At 42.7% G+C, this 13,123-nt stretch overlaps 4 protein-coding genes and 1 long non-coding RNA gene across 19 annotated transcripts; 3 read left to right on the forward strand and 2 right to left on the reverse strand.

Annotated features, from left to right (window-relative positions):
- The first annotated feature begins 16 nt into the window (after positions 1–16).
- On the forward strand, positions 17–1,511 carry LOC136197108 (uncharacterized). 4 transcript variants are annotated; one of them, XR_010672420.1, is made up of 7 exons: positions 17–120; positions 216–380; positions 439–675; positions 733–804; positions 861–971; positions 1,018–1,182; positions 1,235–1,510. It is a non-coding gene; the product is annotated as an uncharacterized lncRNA (long non-coding RNA). The 4 variants fall into 4 exon arrangements; XR_010672421.1 differs by having other exon boundaries at positions 514–675; positions 733–971; positions 1,235–1,511; XR_010672418.1 differs by having other exon boundaries at positions 733–971.
- A 494-nt stretch (positions 1,512–2,005) lies between these two features.
- On the reverse strand, positions 2,006–3,784 carry LOC136197100 (tyrosine-protein kinase receptor torso-like). 5 transcript variants are annotated; one of them, XM_065986816.1, is made up of 9 exons: positions 3,656–3,784; positions 3,424–3,608; positions 3,325–3,366; positions 3,193–3,259; positions 3,050–3,138; positions 2,790–3,004; positions 2,689–2,729; positions 2,537–2,633; positions 2,006–2,483 (listed from the first exon to the last, which is right to left on the reverse strand). In XM_065986816.1, the coding sequence occupies exons 2-9, from the start codon at positions 3,556–3,558 to the stop codon at positions 2,210–2,212; spliced, it is 960 nt and encodes a 319-aa protein (XP_065842888.1). In that variant the 5' UTR covers positions 3,559–3,608; positions 3,656–3,784; the 3' UTR covers positions 2,006–2,209. The 5 variants fall into 5 exon arrangements, with proteins under 5 accessions (XP_065842888.1, XP_065842887.1, XP_065842885.1 ...); XM_065986815.1 differs by having other exon boundaries at positions 3,050–3,147; XM_065986813.1 differs by having other exon boundaries at positions 3,050–3,259.
- Positions 3,785–3,829: 45 nt separating this feature from the next.
- On the reverse strand, positions 3,830–7,257 carry LOC136197098 (uncharacterized). Of its 7 annotated transcripts, none has more exons than XM_065986809.1 (12): positions 7,121–7,257; positions 6,876–7,002; positions 6,230–6,678; positions 6,112–6,172; positions 5,905–6,060; positions 5,715–5,848; positions 5,236–5,669; positions 5,131–5,187; positions 4,664–5,071; positions 4,491–4,613; positions 4,016–4,435; positions 3,830–3,968 (listed from the first exon to the last, which is right to left on the reverse strand). In XM_065986809.1, the coding sequence occupies exons 7-12, from the start codon at positions 5,615–5,617 to the stop codon at positions 3,841–3,843; spliced, it is 1,518 nt and encodes a 505-aa protein (XP_065842881.1). In that variant the 5' UTR covers positions 5,618–5,669; positions 5,715–5,848; positions 5,905–6,060; positions 6,112–6,172; positions 6,230–6,678; positions 6,876–7,002; positions 7,121–7,257; the 3' UTR covers positions 3,830–3,840. The 7 variants fall into 7 exon arrangements, with proteins under 7 accessions (XP_065842881.1, XP_065842880.1, XP_065842879.1 ...); XM_065986808.1 differs by having other exon boundaries at positions 5,715–5,763; positions 5,829–5,848; positions 5,905–6,172; XM_065986807.1 differs by having other exon boundaries at positions 5,905–6,172; positions 6,230–6,609.
- A 10-nt stretch (positions 7,258–7,267) lies between these two features.
- On the forward strand, positions 7,268–9,942 carry LOC136197099 (kelch domain-containing protein 2-like). 2 transcript variants are annotated; one of them, XR_010672404.1, is made up of 9 exons: positions 7,268–7,933; positions 7,981–8,129; positions 8,178–8,360; positions 8,412–8,559; positions 8,616–8,808; positions 8,871–8,933; positions 8,992–9,045; positions 9,093–9,553; positions 9,637–9,942. XR_010672404.1 is itself a non-coding variant. In XM_065986811.1 (8 exons), exons 1-8 carry the CDS (start codon positions 7,375–7,377, stop codon positions 9,157–9,159), a joined length of 1,416 nt encoding a protein of 471 aa, XP_065842883.1. In that variant the 5' UTR covers positions 7,268–7,374; the 3' UTR covers positions 9,160–9,942. The 2 variants fall into 2 exon arrangements, 1 of the variants encoding a protein (XP_065842883.1); XM_065986811.1 differs by having other exon boundaries at positions 9,093–9,942.
- Positions 9,943–10,765: 823 nt separating this feature from the next.
- LOC136197604 (N-lysine methyltransferase SMYD2-B-like) lies at positions 10,766–13,043 on the forward strand. Its single transcript, XM_065987398.1, has 13 exons — positions 10,766–10,932; positions 10,983–11,046; positions 11,210–11,320; positions 11,371–11,419; positions 11,472–11,593; positions 11,645–11,715; positions 11,777–11,879; positions 11,932–12,045; positions 12,092–12,146; positions 12,200–12,268; positions 12,326–12,436; positions 12,501–12,667; positions 12,720–13,043. Exons 1-13 carry the CDS (start codon positions 10,766–10,768, stop codon positions 12,867–12,869), a joined length of 1,353 nt encoding a protein of 450 aa, XP_065843470.1. The 3' UTR covers positions 12,870–13,043.
- The last annotated feature ends 80 nt before the right edge of the window (positions 13,044–13,123 follow it).

Here is a 13,123-nt window from a genome sequence, read left to right on the forward strand (position 1 = left end):
CCGGGTAATGGTCGAAGAAAAAGAAAACGTTTTGACTGAAATTTTTCGGAAGACGCGCTTCGGTCATGCGGGTAGGCTTTTCATAACAGTTTCTCTAGCTGCTGGCTAATTTGTGAAAAGGTGAGGCTCCGTAAGTGATCGCGCGAACAGATTTTCGCGTTGGGAAGCGTAACGTAAAGCTCGCGACACGTCTTCATTATTCTGTTTGTCGGTAGAGTAGTGGCCTGCATTTTGACAGTGCAGTCGGCGCGTCTCAGTGGTTCCCCATCGCCCAAGAGACGAATTTATCCATCGCCCTTTCGAAGCGTGCGTCGCAAGCCGAATTCTTTACTCCGTTACACACAGAAAAGCTAAAAGCTTAGTCTTCAAATGTCCTAAAGGTATGCGAGCGCACGATGTTCACGACGCCCGCTGCGAGCAAAAATTCCGTTGCCCTAGTGATACTGGTTCCCAAAGGGGCCTCACCCAGTTTTTTCGTTGTGGTCATAAAGAAGTTTATTAGTCCTTCTCCAGAGGGGATTTTTACAAGTGACGCACTGTGTATCGAGTTGCGCTGTTGCAATCCTCCTCGAAAAGGTTAAATTTCACTGAGCGACCCCACAATTGACATCTATCATTGTCACATGGAAGAAAACGATACAGAACGCCCTAAATGTATCCGTCTATAGTGATGAGGTGAAATAGGACAGGTAATTTTTGAACGCAAGTTGTTTACAACATTTTTTCTTACAGACGTACATTTAACTCGTGTCGCCTCTTCAACGTTGAGAGCGAGTGCGTGAAACTAAACTCGCAGCCTGAGAGGTGAGAGCATATAGAAGATATCCTTGAAGGTGATCTTTAGGATTTTTATTTTGGAGCTTTGGGTTTGGAGTTTAGCTGCTATAAATTAAAGAAAAAAAAGTCGAACTGTGGTTGTCATGGAGAGATGCCAGTGATTATTGTTTCGGGGCTCATATCAACCGTTTGTGGTGAGTGTTTAGAACAGAACGATCGTGTACACTGTTGATTCTCTAGATCATGCAGTATACATATGGAGGTAGTGCAGTTACTTTGATTCTTTCACGTGGGACTCGAGAAAGGAAGGAGCGTACAGTATAGCGTGATAGATTCTTTCGTCCTACAAAAGCACATATCAAAGACAATAGGATGTCACTATGACAATGAGAGCTAAGTATACTAGTAAGTTGTAACTTTGTCTCTACAAAATGAATCGTTAAAGAGGGTGAGTTAGTTTTCAAGACGTTCGCCTCGAAAAATCACGTGGCTAAAGGAGGATTGGTTGGCTTGACTCCCACACTGAAACATCATCCTGGCGTCAAAAAGTGTATTTTAGTTCGACTGTTGGCATTTTTGTGTGACAACTTTAGAGAATTGACTAACTTCGAGTGAGACTTTTATTACACTGCAGAACTGCGTGTTAATAGTTTTTTTGTTTCTAATCCTTTCTCACTACAAAATCTGTACACTACTAGACGTGGAAAAACGTCCTGATGAGTCATTTCGACACTTGATTCGACAAAAAGTGGTCTTGGGCATATTGCTGTCCTGCAAAAAGACACCTCTTTTCTGTTGCGACGTCAAAACCAGAGTGGCCAAGTCTCACGCACTCACGCCCGCTCAACTCGTTTCTCACGCCTGCCAAAAAATCGTTTGACGAAAGATAATTTTCACGATCGTGACAATTTCTACTGAAGTGCAGGTTTAATAAGGTCCTAAATTTCTCATAAACTCGCGTTACGTTCAAATAGTCCTTACATTTGCACGGTTTTTAGTAGGCGTGGCTCTTTTTTAAGAGGGCGTGGTAACTCTTTTTAGTAGGCGTGGCACTTTTTTAGAGGGCGTGGCCACTATTTTTATTAGGCGTGGCTCTTTTCAGAAGGCGTGGTCACTATTTTTAGTAGGCGTGGCTCATTTTAAGAGGGCGTGGTCAAAAATTTCTCCGCGCGTTACGTCGACAAAAACGGCCAAAAGCCGTTTATCCTACAACATACGGGCGCGATAGTTTAATATCATTTTCTTACAGAAATTTTACACACCGAATTCTGAAAGACTACAAAAGCAACTGCAGACACAAAGACAAAACAACGATTTTCAATTAAATGGATTCTACGAAAGAACAAAACAACGTCAAATTGATAACTTTCAGACTAGCAGCGTAGACATAATGCAGCCACTAAGCTTAACTCTAGACGGAACATTCTTTTCACTACACGCGCCTCTGTCTGACGTCAGCTCCGTCGCTGGGAGCGTCGTCCAGTGCACCCAAAGCGTCATCAGTTTTTTCTGAAGACGCCGATCCCGACTGCCTTTTACCCGTTGTTGACTTTAGATCGCAGAAAGAAGACATATAAATCGAATCAAGGTTGAGGTACTTCGTAGGTGTCTCTTCCTCCAGCATTTTGCCCAACTGCGTGGAGAGCTTTTCAAACGTCGGGCGCATTTCCGGTTCACTGCGCCAACACTCAAACATAATTTCGTATCTGAGAAAGGAACGGCTTGGGAAATCGCTAGAAAACATACACTTTGGACTCACAGTTCCCTGGAACAATTTTCTGGACACTCTAACCGGTTACCACTACGCAAATGGAAGAGAAGATCCTTACTTGCCAAGAAAGGGTAAGGGAAACAGCCTGGAAAGAAACAGGCGTCAAGATACACGAGAATAACAGGGAAAATACTCCACACCTAGAGTGACTATTTCCCAGAGGACAACTCCATACGACCATCTGAAATTAAACGCATATATACAAAACCTTCTGCAAATACTTGAATTTGGCGAAACGTACACGTCGCTTTTCTCGCTGAAGAGACGGTGTATAATGGCTTCGACAGACATCCAACGGAACGGAAGTCGTCTCGCTGTCTTTTGATTATATGCCCCGTCCTCATAGACGGCCTTCGTTAATCCGAAGTCTGAAACTTTAAGAATTTTGTTGTCGCCGATGAGCACGTTGCGGCACGCCAGGTCGCGATGAACAAGATTATTCCCGCAAAGATATTCCTAAAAGTCAAAATTATAGCAGTCACTTTCTTAGAGCGTTCGTACCATTCCCGATGCAATTTGCCAAGCAAAGGACAAAAGATCTGAAGGCGTTAATTCCCAAGTGACCTCCTTGATACACTCTTCCTCGATTTCTACGGCGACTGAATGGCAATCGTTTTCGCCCTTTAGACTATCCTCAGCTTCACCTTCTTCCTCACTTCCCTTCTCATTCTCATTCTCGCCATCACACTCTGACAGTGAGGGCGTTGAAGTCTACAAGCGACAAACACGTAATATAACTTAAGCTAACCTACATCACAAGAAAATTGGTTTTGTGCCTTATGGAGACTATGACGCTCTAATTCGTCTTTTTTTGTTCCCTGAAAAACGCAAAATATTTAAAAACTTACACGACTTGTCTTAGTATTTAGAAATACTTCGACTCTTCTCCTTTGTAGAAAGCTGAGTAAATCACCGTGACCACAGTATTCGACAATCAGGGAAAGCGGCTGAGCTGCCGTTATGCATGCAAGCATGCAGACAATATGCGGATGACGCCCGATTCGTTTCATGAGCTTGATTTCCTCCAAGAAATCAATCTCATCATGATGAAGATATCTCTCTAAAAAACATTTTATTTCTAATTGCAAAACATATGCATGCGTTTACCTTTTAACGTTTTGCATGCCACAACCGTTTTATTCTCATCGCCGTCGGAGTCGCTTCCAATTCTGCTTCCAAGCTTTAGTTGCTTTTCCGTATGGTGATAAAGATATGCTTTGCGCACGACACCAAAAAACCCTCGCCAATCTTCTCAAGCAACATGATGTTGCCGGGATTAATTTCCCATTTGTCTAGACTACGACTGCCATAAATGAGCCAGTCTTTCTACAACGGAAATAGACAGCGACGAAAATGACGATCAGTAATATTAAGACAAAAATCGAAGAAATAACTGATAATGCGATGATCATCGATGAACCTATATAAGACGTTCAATCATAATAAGCGAGGATTGCAAAGGCTTACCTCTATTTGAGTTGATTAAGCTGTTCTCCAAAGAAGACGAAGTAGTAACTTCGTCAAGACGTGTGCAATCGGTTCCATTTCCTGTGAAACCAGAGGCACAAGTACATATATACGATCCGTTCGTATTTGTGCAGTTTGCAAATTGGTGACACGGCATTCCGGTGTCACATTCATCAATATCCTCGCAACTGAATCCGTTTCCACTCCAGCCGGGCAGGCAAGTACAGCGAAACGACCCAGGAGTATTCGTGCAATTTGCTTGCCAACTGCATACGTGCTTGTAACACAAATCGCACTCGTTAATATCAGTGCAGTAACTGCCGTGGCCCACCCAGTCACTTCTACATACGCACTTGTAGACACCATCTATTTTAACGCACTCTTGGAAGCTCTTGTAACAAGTCAAACATTCCCTATAATCTAAAGTAAACCATAAGGAAATTTATGCCGAGAATCAAGTAAAGTCTCAACGCACCTTCGCACGTAGTTCCATTTCCTATAAATCCTTGCTTGCAAGTACACACGAATGAAAACAACGTATTCGTACACGCCGCATTTACGTCACAATTACTAGAGTTGCTATAGCATTCATCAAAATCTACAGAAACAAAAGGAGTAAGTAAATCGTTGTTTGGTTTCATCACGTACCCAATCGAGCTGGCATGAGACATAAGCTTGGCTTTTTTGCAAGACAATGGTCGGAATTCCACAAGTTTTTCGTAGAAGCAACACAATCTTGCCTCTCTCGCTCGAATTTGATCTTTTTAGCTTCCGATGGTCCCCAGGTCGCATAGACAAAGGGAGAGCCATCGGTCCAACTATACTTGCCTTCACTGTCAATGTCATTAAGTCCAATCCACGTTTCTTTCTCAGTAAAGAGAACAGAAAGTCGGTTCATTTCTTGAACTGATTGAATGCTGGCAAGAGACCCTTCGTTACTGCTCGACTTCTCGCAGTCGTGCAACGACTCATGCCACGTTTTAAAAACGGCGTCAAATCGTCTAAAGCAGGACTGCCTTCCGAGCCTCGTCCAACCACTGGGACACATATAAACATCTAAAAGAATCACGTTATAAAAGGTAAAACAGATCAACGGTAAAAGTCGTAACACTGACAGCCGGGAGAAATTTCTGATGCAGCATATACACGATCATCTGAGACATTTCGTTCTCCTAAAATAATAACGTTTATTGATCAGCGTTTTTTTTTTCAAAGCTTACTTTTACAGGCGTACCCAGCCTTGGCTGAACAATTTGCAACCGACCAACCAAAGTCGAGACCGTCAAATACAAACGTAACGCAGTTTCCCTTATCATAAGCCGGCTCATATTTTGCCCATTTGGTGAAAGTGGTAGGTAAGCCATTAAGCCATGAAAAACTGCTCGACGTATCATTGTAAATCAATCCGATCCAATACGAAGAACCTTTGAAGCCAGAAGATTCTTTTGCTATAAAGAAATGCTCGCTAATGTCGATCAATGAAGCTAGGTCAGCATCGCGACTGTGACATTGATTCCGAGCGTCTTCTTGCGATACCATCTCATTGCCGTTCTTGCTCACAAAGTAGCAGGCTTTCGTGAAGGAGACTTCATCTTTTTGCATCGATTATCAGGGGGCGGCGGCGCTTCTTGGCGAAGTTTATAGTCAAAATCGCCTAAAAACACAATGAAGAAGATAGCAGGAGAAAAAGGTATCCTACCAAGAGCTATTTTGCATATGTGTTCCCTTGCGCTCAAACAGTTTTCCGTCTGCCAATAGCCAGTGCGAGAGTTCATAATAACGCAGTCAAAAGAAATGTCTGGGCACGGCTCACCTCTAGCCCACATGATGTAGCTGTATAAACAGAGACATTAGCGTATTAGCAAATACGCGGGAGTGCCGTTTCATACCTCAGTTCGTCGCCATTGATCCACCTAAACTGGTTACCGTATTCTCGTTTTAAGCCAATCCACACGTCACGACCACCAAGTTGGTCTTTTGAGTCGAACTCGGCGAGAAGAGTCAGCAAAAACGCATGTTCATGAGAACTGGTAATGCTAACGCGGCTGCGACCACAGTCCCATCTGTCAAGAAACCAAGTATCAGTGTGAAAGTACCGAGATCTAGCCGAAAGACTATAGCAATAGCCCGCGTAAAGAAACCAGCCAGTAGGACAATCTAAAAAAAGACGTACCCGTATATGAGAAATTGTCGTACATATTAGGTTATCTTTACATTTTCTCTCTTCGCAAACAATTATGACCTCATGGCACGTATTCCCGCCAAGTTTTGGAAACAAAGACAAATGGCAATCTTCCAACGCCGTTTCGTGTCCTTTGCAACGACTACCATTGGTATATATTTTTGCTTCGCTTGTGACTGCCAGAACTCGTAGTTTGCTTAAGATCGCTTTCCTGTAGCCAAGTTGGCGACAGGCCACAATGGAATCGTTATAAGTCCAATAGCTGTCGCATACAACGTTCCACGCTTCGCTAAAATAAATTTCGACTCTGCCTTCGCTTTGAAGATTTGCCCCACCGAAAGGGCCGACTAATCGAACGTTCCAATCCAACTTTCCGCACGAGATATAAGGTCTCAATGTCGTGCCGTAATATCTAAGTTGCCAAACCTCAAAATCTTGACGTGATTGAAGGTCTTCGCAAAAAGGGAAAGAAAGGGTGGTACTACATTGAAAATTTTTATGAGGATTTATTTGTAAAAATAGGGATCGAGAAGGACGATGAGATGTCTGTATGACAGCAAGGAGAAAACGGGTGGGGCCCCTTTGGGGTTCATCATCACTGGGGCCACGGAACTTTTGCTCGCGACGGGCGTTGGGAACATCGCATGCACGCAAAACTCCAGACATATGGAGACTGACCTTTTTGCTTCGCTTTGTGCAACGGAGGAATGAATCCGGTGTGCGACGCACGAGAGACGGGCTTTTAAATGGCGACGGATAAATTCGCTCTAGAGCGATGGGGAACTCCTGAGATTCGCCGACTGCACTGTAAAAATGTAGGCCTTTAGGGTACCGTCAAATGAAATAATAAAGAGGCGTCGCGAGCTTTACGTTACGCTTCGCATTGAGAAAATCTGTTCGCGACACCCCTTAGGAAGCCTCACCTTTTCGTAAAAGCGCCAGCCCGTAGAGAAACTGATTTTGAACGCCAATGAGCAGGGCCAAAGCCAGTGTTGTGAAAAAATTCAGTGAAAACGTTGGTTTTTTCTAAGAGCATTACCAGGATAACCGAATGACGATGACCCGGATAACGTCTCCTACTCATGCATGACCTCTGAACTCGTACTTCGCGCGGCGAGAGAGCGAGGAAACAGAAGTATCGTCTGCTCTTCTCTATTTCGAACTGGTTGCCACAGAAATGGCCTCACCTCTTGACGAAAAGGACTCCCCTGACGATGACTCTTCAACGAACACACCCGAAAAACGGCGTTCTCATGAATGCGCGTTCGTCGACGATCATCTTCATCTCTTCGGCGGCTACGATGGCTCAAAATACCTTCCCCGCAATGAAGTATTCGTGATGAATATTCGAAGAGCGGAAAGAAAATGGATTCGTCGACTGACTCAAGGTCAAACGATTCCTCCTCCTTGTATAGGAGCACGATGTGTGGTCATCGACAAGATGATCTACTCGTACGGAGGAATCTCATACAGAGATCTTCGACTGGGAATCGTTTATCGTCTCGATCCGAAGAAAATGGAGTGGATCGAAGTTGCGACTCCTATGGGAGGAAAGATACCGCACGAACGCTCATCCTGCTGTTTGTGTGCGATTGGATCGAGAATGATTATGTTTGGGGGAGATAGCGGCAGAGAGGAGATACCTCGTGACCGGCTCCAGTCTGGAGCGACTCAGAATAAATACAACTGGAGTAATGATGTTTATGAGTTTAGACTTGAAGAGGGAAATGAAATAGGTGAATTGATTTGATATCATTTTAATAATATTTTGAATATGAATTAGGAGTTTGGTTGGATTTGAAATTAAGCGGAAAAAGACCAAAGCCACTTTTGGCCGCCGCCATGGCAACCATCGACCAGCATCGAGCATTAGTCTATGGAAAAGACGTGAGGAACAAAACTCACTCACTGTTGATAGATTTAAATCTAAAAGTAAACATGCCAAATTGAAACCTAAAAATATTATTGCAATGTTTTTAGGCGTGGACGACCATTTATTTCAGTGTAAAACCATCACCCAGGCACAACCATACAATTTGTCAATTAGTGACACAACGATTACAAGATGAATCTATTTGCCTTCTCATCGGTGGTGGGTTGAACGACGAAATAAATTCTGACTATGTTTACGTTCTGGATTGTAAAAAGTCCAAAGCTTATGAGGTATCTGTAATGATATGTATACCGTTACTTATTGATTAATGGTTTGTTTAGATGGACGTTGATTCGCAATTGGGAAAGGTGCGTTATCACACATGTCATTGTGTGCAGAACGAAGACCACACTGCAGACGTCATCATCTGTGGTGGACGCGATTCGAATGAAGAGACGTACATGCCACTTGTCAGTGCCATTCATCTCGGTAATAAATTTTCTTTGTTTTAGTTGCGCTTACTAATTTAATCAATTTTTTTGCAGACGGTAACAACGAGTCGTACGTGAGAATTGAACGAGAAATTTTCTTATCGAGACAGGCATCAGTTCTCGCAGCAAGTCCATCTCCGCCTCTTTCGCTTCCAGGTGACAGTCATGACGTTGACGTAATGCAACGCGAGTTGGACCATCTGCGACGAAGATGCTCTGATTTGGCTAAAGAAAAATCGGCTATCAGGTTGTTTATTATTTGGTATAAAGATGATTGTTTTTGATAGCAGAAACTGCTTTTGAATTCAGAGAAAAACTGGATACTACCCAACGACTTGTGCATTGTAAAGACGAAGAAATAGCTCAAATCAGGTTAATTAATACCTGGTAAAAATAAAAAATGATTTATTTAATTTGTATTCATCCTCAGGCGAGATTTTGCCGCATTTCGATTAGAGTCTGAAGCAGTCCAACGTCGATTTCAGTAAAACTTTTGCTACAGCCCAGAAAAAAATAATAATTTTTTTCTAGAGAGGATCTACCATCGTCTCAATGCCTTGTAGAGCAAAAAGATAAAGAGAAAGAATTGAGCAGCTGAAAAAGTTTATCGCAGAAGCTCCTTACAGCTTTATCTGATCACATCCGTTGTGACAGCTGTCAAGCAAGTAAGTAGACAACTTTATTAGGAGATGAGGTAGATGCGTGCTTTGCTGGGATTTTGTAGTGTTGGGAGAACAAAAAAAATACGTCACTTTTCGTAAAACCTGCTTCTAGTAATGCTTTTGCTATAGAAAGGCACCCGTTACGTCATTGTCTTTATATCACGTGAGGGGTGGGACTACCAACCCCCACGTGACCTCTAGGGGCTTTCGCGTCGGGAAAACACGCTCGTCTTATCAAGGATTGTTTCCTTGGTATAACACGGGACAGCGTCGGCGTTCGTCGGCTCTCCTCCACGTCGAGCACACGATGAGCGGGCCTCTTCGGCGGAGGTGATAGTCGTCTCCCGGGGGGGCAACGAACCTCAGAGGCCCACGAAATGTGGGATTCTGATCCAATTCATGCCGTTGGGGAGGGTCGACTGGGTTGCGAAGCGTCTGGACCTCCACGTGGTGCGACCTGGGTCACTCAAACACAGACGCGCTTCATTTCGCCTTTTTTTGGTAAGTACGTATACTGGACCTTGGTTCTCTAGGTTTCGTTTTGCTATGCGATACTGTGTCAGTTGGAAGTGTGACTTTCTATCACCTCTGCCTTCGACTCTCACTCTTGTTTGTTTTTCGCGTTCACTTTTTTCCGTTCTGTTGTTAGAATAGGTTTTAGGCGTACAGTAGTAGTGAAGAAAAAAATTAATAAATAAAGATGTATCCGGGAAACGTTACTCACGTGCAAATATTTTACACTTTCCTAGCATCCCAAGCCCTACCAGGAGCGTGAAACTTTTGAGAAAGAGCTTTTCCTTTTACTAGTTATTTGTTTATTTACGTTAGACCTCGTATTTCTTCCCTACTGAGTATCCCTGTTATATTACCTAATTAAAGCAATAATTACTTTAGACTATTAATGCTTTTTAGTTTGAATTGTTAAGAAAGGCTTTAACAATTTTCTTCTTAAACTGGAATAAGGTGCAGCAAATATTGAGGTGTCCTTCTACTCTGCAAGTGCATCCAGCTCACTTCATTCACTAATAATTCATTTTTAAAGAAGATGAGTTAGTTCTCAAGACTTTGCCTCGAAAAATCACTTGGCTCAAAGAAGATTGGTTGGCTTGAATTTTACGCTGAAACATCAAGCAGTCGTGAAAAAGAGTAGATTGATTCTTGGAATTGTTGTGTAACAAAAGTCATTTGACAACTATTGAGAATTGATTAACTTTAAGACTTACACTATATAAAACTGCGTGTTAATTATTGAGAATGTGTTTGTGGCTAACTCACAACAAAATCCGTACACTACACTAGACGTGGCAAACGTTCTAATGAGTCATTTCTGCACGCCATTGGTCAACAAATCGTCTTAGGCATATTGCTGGCTTTTTGGTTAATTAAGACGTAAAAACGAAGCGGTCAACTTTCAAAATCGTTTTGTATACTCGGGAGCTGAATCAAGTATACGGGCGCCGCCCCTAAAAAATGCCTGTACGTTAATAGAGCCCGCCATAGCGGAAAAACCCGGACACTACGGGAAGTTACCACTCATCTAAGATGGCGGCTCGAGACCTCGTGAGAGAGGTTGTGATCGAAACAAAAGGAAAAGGCTACGTAGCAGCGAATCCAATCGATCGAGGTGTCATTGTCTTGGAAGAAAAGCCTTTCGCGTTCGCCGTGCACGATGGAATGATCGGGAAAGTGTGCCACGAATGCTTAGTCAGGTAAAAATGCAGCGAAGATACGTTTGCCTCGTTTCTTTATTTGTTCGAAGGTCGCAAAAATTGTATCGCTGCGCGAATTGCGAATTTGCGCGATATTGCGGAAAACAGTGCCAGGTGACCGCGCCCCCTTCTCTTTCGCTCCCCCGCCCCCACGCTAGCTAGATAACAGTACAGTAGCTTTGTCTTATGTCAATAGTTAGGGCTTCTACTACTGGTGCGAATTAAAATCCTTTTATTTTTCTATCTGGGATTGTTTTAATTATTTTCTCTTTTGCAGAAGAAAGCCTGGAAAATGCACAAGAGCGAATGCACGAGATTGCAGACGAACTCTGGTCCTGAATACAACGAGACCATTCGCTTCTTAGGACGAGCCATTGACAAACTCGACGTTAGAAAAAAAAATTTAATAATAACACCAGCTGTTGCATTTCTTTGCAGGCTCTCAAGGCTAAAAACGAAGCCAATCCTATTCGTGATTTGCTCTCAAGTGATACCTTTGCTTTTAGAATTACTTTGATTACTTATTTGATGTCTTATAGACCCAAACGAAACGCTTCGTCCCGAATTGGGAGACGTCATTCGTTCCAATACCTATTTGTTTACTCGAAAATTTCTCGGTTGTGATTTGGACATAAAGTTGTATGACCAACTTGTAGGCCAGGTATTGCCTTTTAGACCGATGCAATCAATGACCTTTTATCTATTGTTTTAGCATCGTCGTAACGGATTTGGACTCAGGGACGATGCATATCTTGAAGGAGCGGCAATCGCGCTCTTCCCAAAGTGATAATTGAGTTTCTTTCTTACTCTGTCATTAAAATTAATATTCTCACAATTAATTAAGGTTTTCGCTCTTTAATCACTCTTGCTCTCCCAACGTGGCTCCATTCAACGTTGGAACGTCAATTCGAGCGCGTGCAATTCGTCCAATTCGACAAGGAGAGGAGGCATTGTTTCATTTTTTTCACTTTACATATATATGTTTCATGATCTCTTTAGCTCACTATGAACTATGTTGAAGATTTAATGTTAGAGCCCATAGAATATCGAAAGGAAAGACTGCGCATACGATACCTATTCGACTGCACGTGTCCAGCTTGCACAAGTCCCGAGGTAAATATCACGCTTTATATTTCTTCGACGAATGTTTCTGGTACAGGCGATTGAGAAGAACAAAATTCATACACGCCTTCGCGTTGAGAGACCCGGTATAAGTAAGCTCTAAAATCGATTGAAGTCCGTTCTGTTTTCTGCAACCTGCGATCAGACGTGAGACAATGCGTCGAAGAGTGCAAAGATATTGATAAGATTGCCGATGCTCTAAAGAAAGCTCACTGTGAAATAATTCCTTAATTAACTAATGTTTTGACATCATGGTGTACTTGTTTTGCAGTTAACGTTGCCGCTTTGGCTATTCTCGAAAAATTCATCGAATCGTCTCCTCTCGATCGTCGCAGCTGCTACATTCGAAAACTCGCCTCTTCAGCACAAGCCTGCTGCTTTGGTAACATTGTGCATATTATTATTATTATATACACACGTACTAGTCGTGCGTATGCCGTTGGCAGCGTTGGACATGTGGAAACGAACTCTCGAGTTTGGCGACATTGTGACCGAATCTATGAAGACGTTCGTTTCGTCCGATAACATGTTTTTGGCTCAGCACTACCTCGCTCTTTGCGCGTCTCTTCTTCCATTGGAAAGACACGTAGACGCTGCGCGTCTAACTCAAATGGTTAGAGTCTTTTCTCGCAAATGATCGTGTATATTCTTTTGATTGCATCTAGGCTCTTGAAGCTTTCGAAGCGGTTCTTGGAAAGGATCATCCTGCTACGATGCACTACGAAGAGAATAAGAGGTATTGTCTGTTTAATTCAGCGGAATATCAAGAGGCCTGTCGTCGTGGCAATAGCATTTGTTTCTTCGACTTGAATTGAATGCTGAAATTAAGCTCGCGTTGTGTCATTGCTTCACTTACAGTCATATCTCCACGAGTGGCTGGTAGCAGTTTGGTTTAGAGTTTTTGTTTCTTCATTGACCTTACGTTTTTGAGTTTTACTTAATTTTCTTGCGTTTGAAAACTAATTTTCTTTCTTGAAGTTGCTATTCTTTAGCGGGATAAATATTGAGTTATTTTGTCGCTCTAATCTGAATGGGCTATATCGACGTTCCCTTGAGGAAATAGCCAACT

Source organism: Oscarella lobularis, chromosome 17 (assembly GCF_947507565.1).
Source record: "Oscarella lobularis chromosome 17, ooOscLobu1.1, whole genome shotgun sequence".
Taxonomy (NCBI): Eukaryota; Metazoa; Porifera; class Homoscleromorpha; order Homosclerophorida; family Oscarellidae; genus Oscarella; species Oscarella lobularis.

Excerpts from the sequence above, each read along its gene's own strand:
- LOC136197100 (XM_065986813.1), bottom strand. The coding sequence starts at position 3,558 with ATGAAACGAATCGGGCGTCATCCGCATATTGTCTGCATGCTTGCATGC. Across the intron at positions 3,005-3,049 it reads GGCAAATTGCATCGGGAATG|GAATATCTTTGCGGGAATAA; the intron begins GTACGAACGCTC and ends TTTGACTTTTAG. Across the intron at positions 2,730-2,789 it reads TTCAGCGAGAAAAGCGACGT|ATGGTCGTATGGAGTTGTCC; the intron begins GTACGTTTCGCC and ends GTTTAATTTCAG.
- LOC136197098 (XM_065986807.1), bottom strand. The coding sequence starts at position 5,617 with ATGCAAAAAGATGAAGTCTCCTTCACGAAAGCCTGCTACTTTGTGAGC. Across the intron at positions 5,072-5,130 it reads ATCAGAAATTTCTCCCGGCT|ATGTTTATATGTGTCCCAGT; the intron begins GTCAGTGTTACG and ends TGATTCTTTTAG. Across the intron at positions 4,436-4,490 it reads AAATGGAACTACGTGCGAAG|ATTATAGGGAATGTTTGACT; the intron begins GTGCGTTGAGAC and ends GGTTTACTTTAG.
- LOC136197099 (XM_065986811.1), top strand. The coding sequence starts at position 7,375 with ATGGCCTCACCTCTTGACGAAAAGGACTCCCCTGACGATGACTCTTCA. Across the intron at positions 8,130-8,177 it reads TGATAGATTTAAATCTAAAA|GCGTGGACGACCATTTATTT; the intron begins GTAAACATGCCA and ends CAATGTTTTTAG. Across the intron at positions 9,046-9,092 it reads GCAGTCCAACGTCGATTTCA|AGAGGATCTACCATCGTCTC; the intron begins GTAAAACTTTTG and ends ATTTTTTTCTAG.
- LOC136197604 (XM_065987398.1), top strand. The coding sequence starts at position 10,766 with ATGGCGGCTCGAGACCTCGTGAGAGAGGTTGTGATCGAAACAAAAGGA. Across the intron at positions 11,047-11,209 it reads ATTGCGGAAAACAGTGCCAG|AAGAAAGCCTGGAAAATGCA; the intron begins GTGACCGCGCCC and ends TCTCTTTTGCAG. Across the intron at positions 12,668-12,719 it reads CTGCGCGTCTAACTCAAATG|GCTCTTGAAGCTTTCGAAGC; the intron begins GTTAGAGTCTTT and ends GATTGCATCTAG.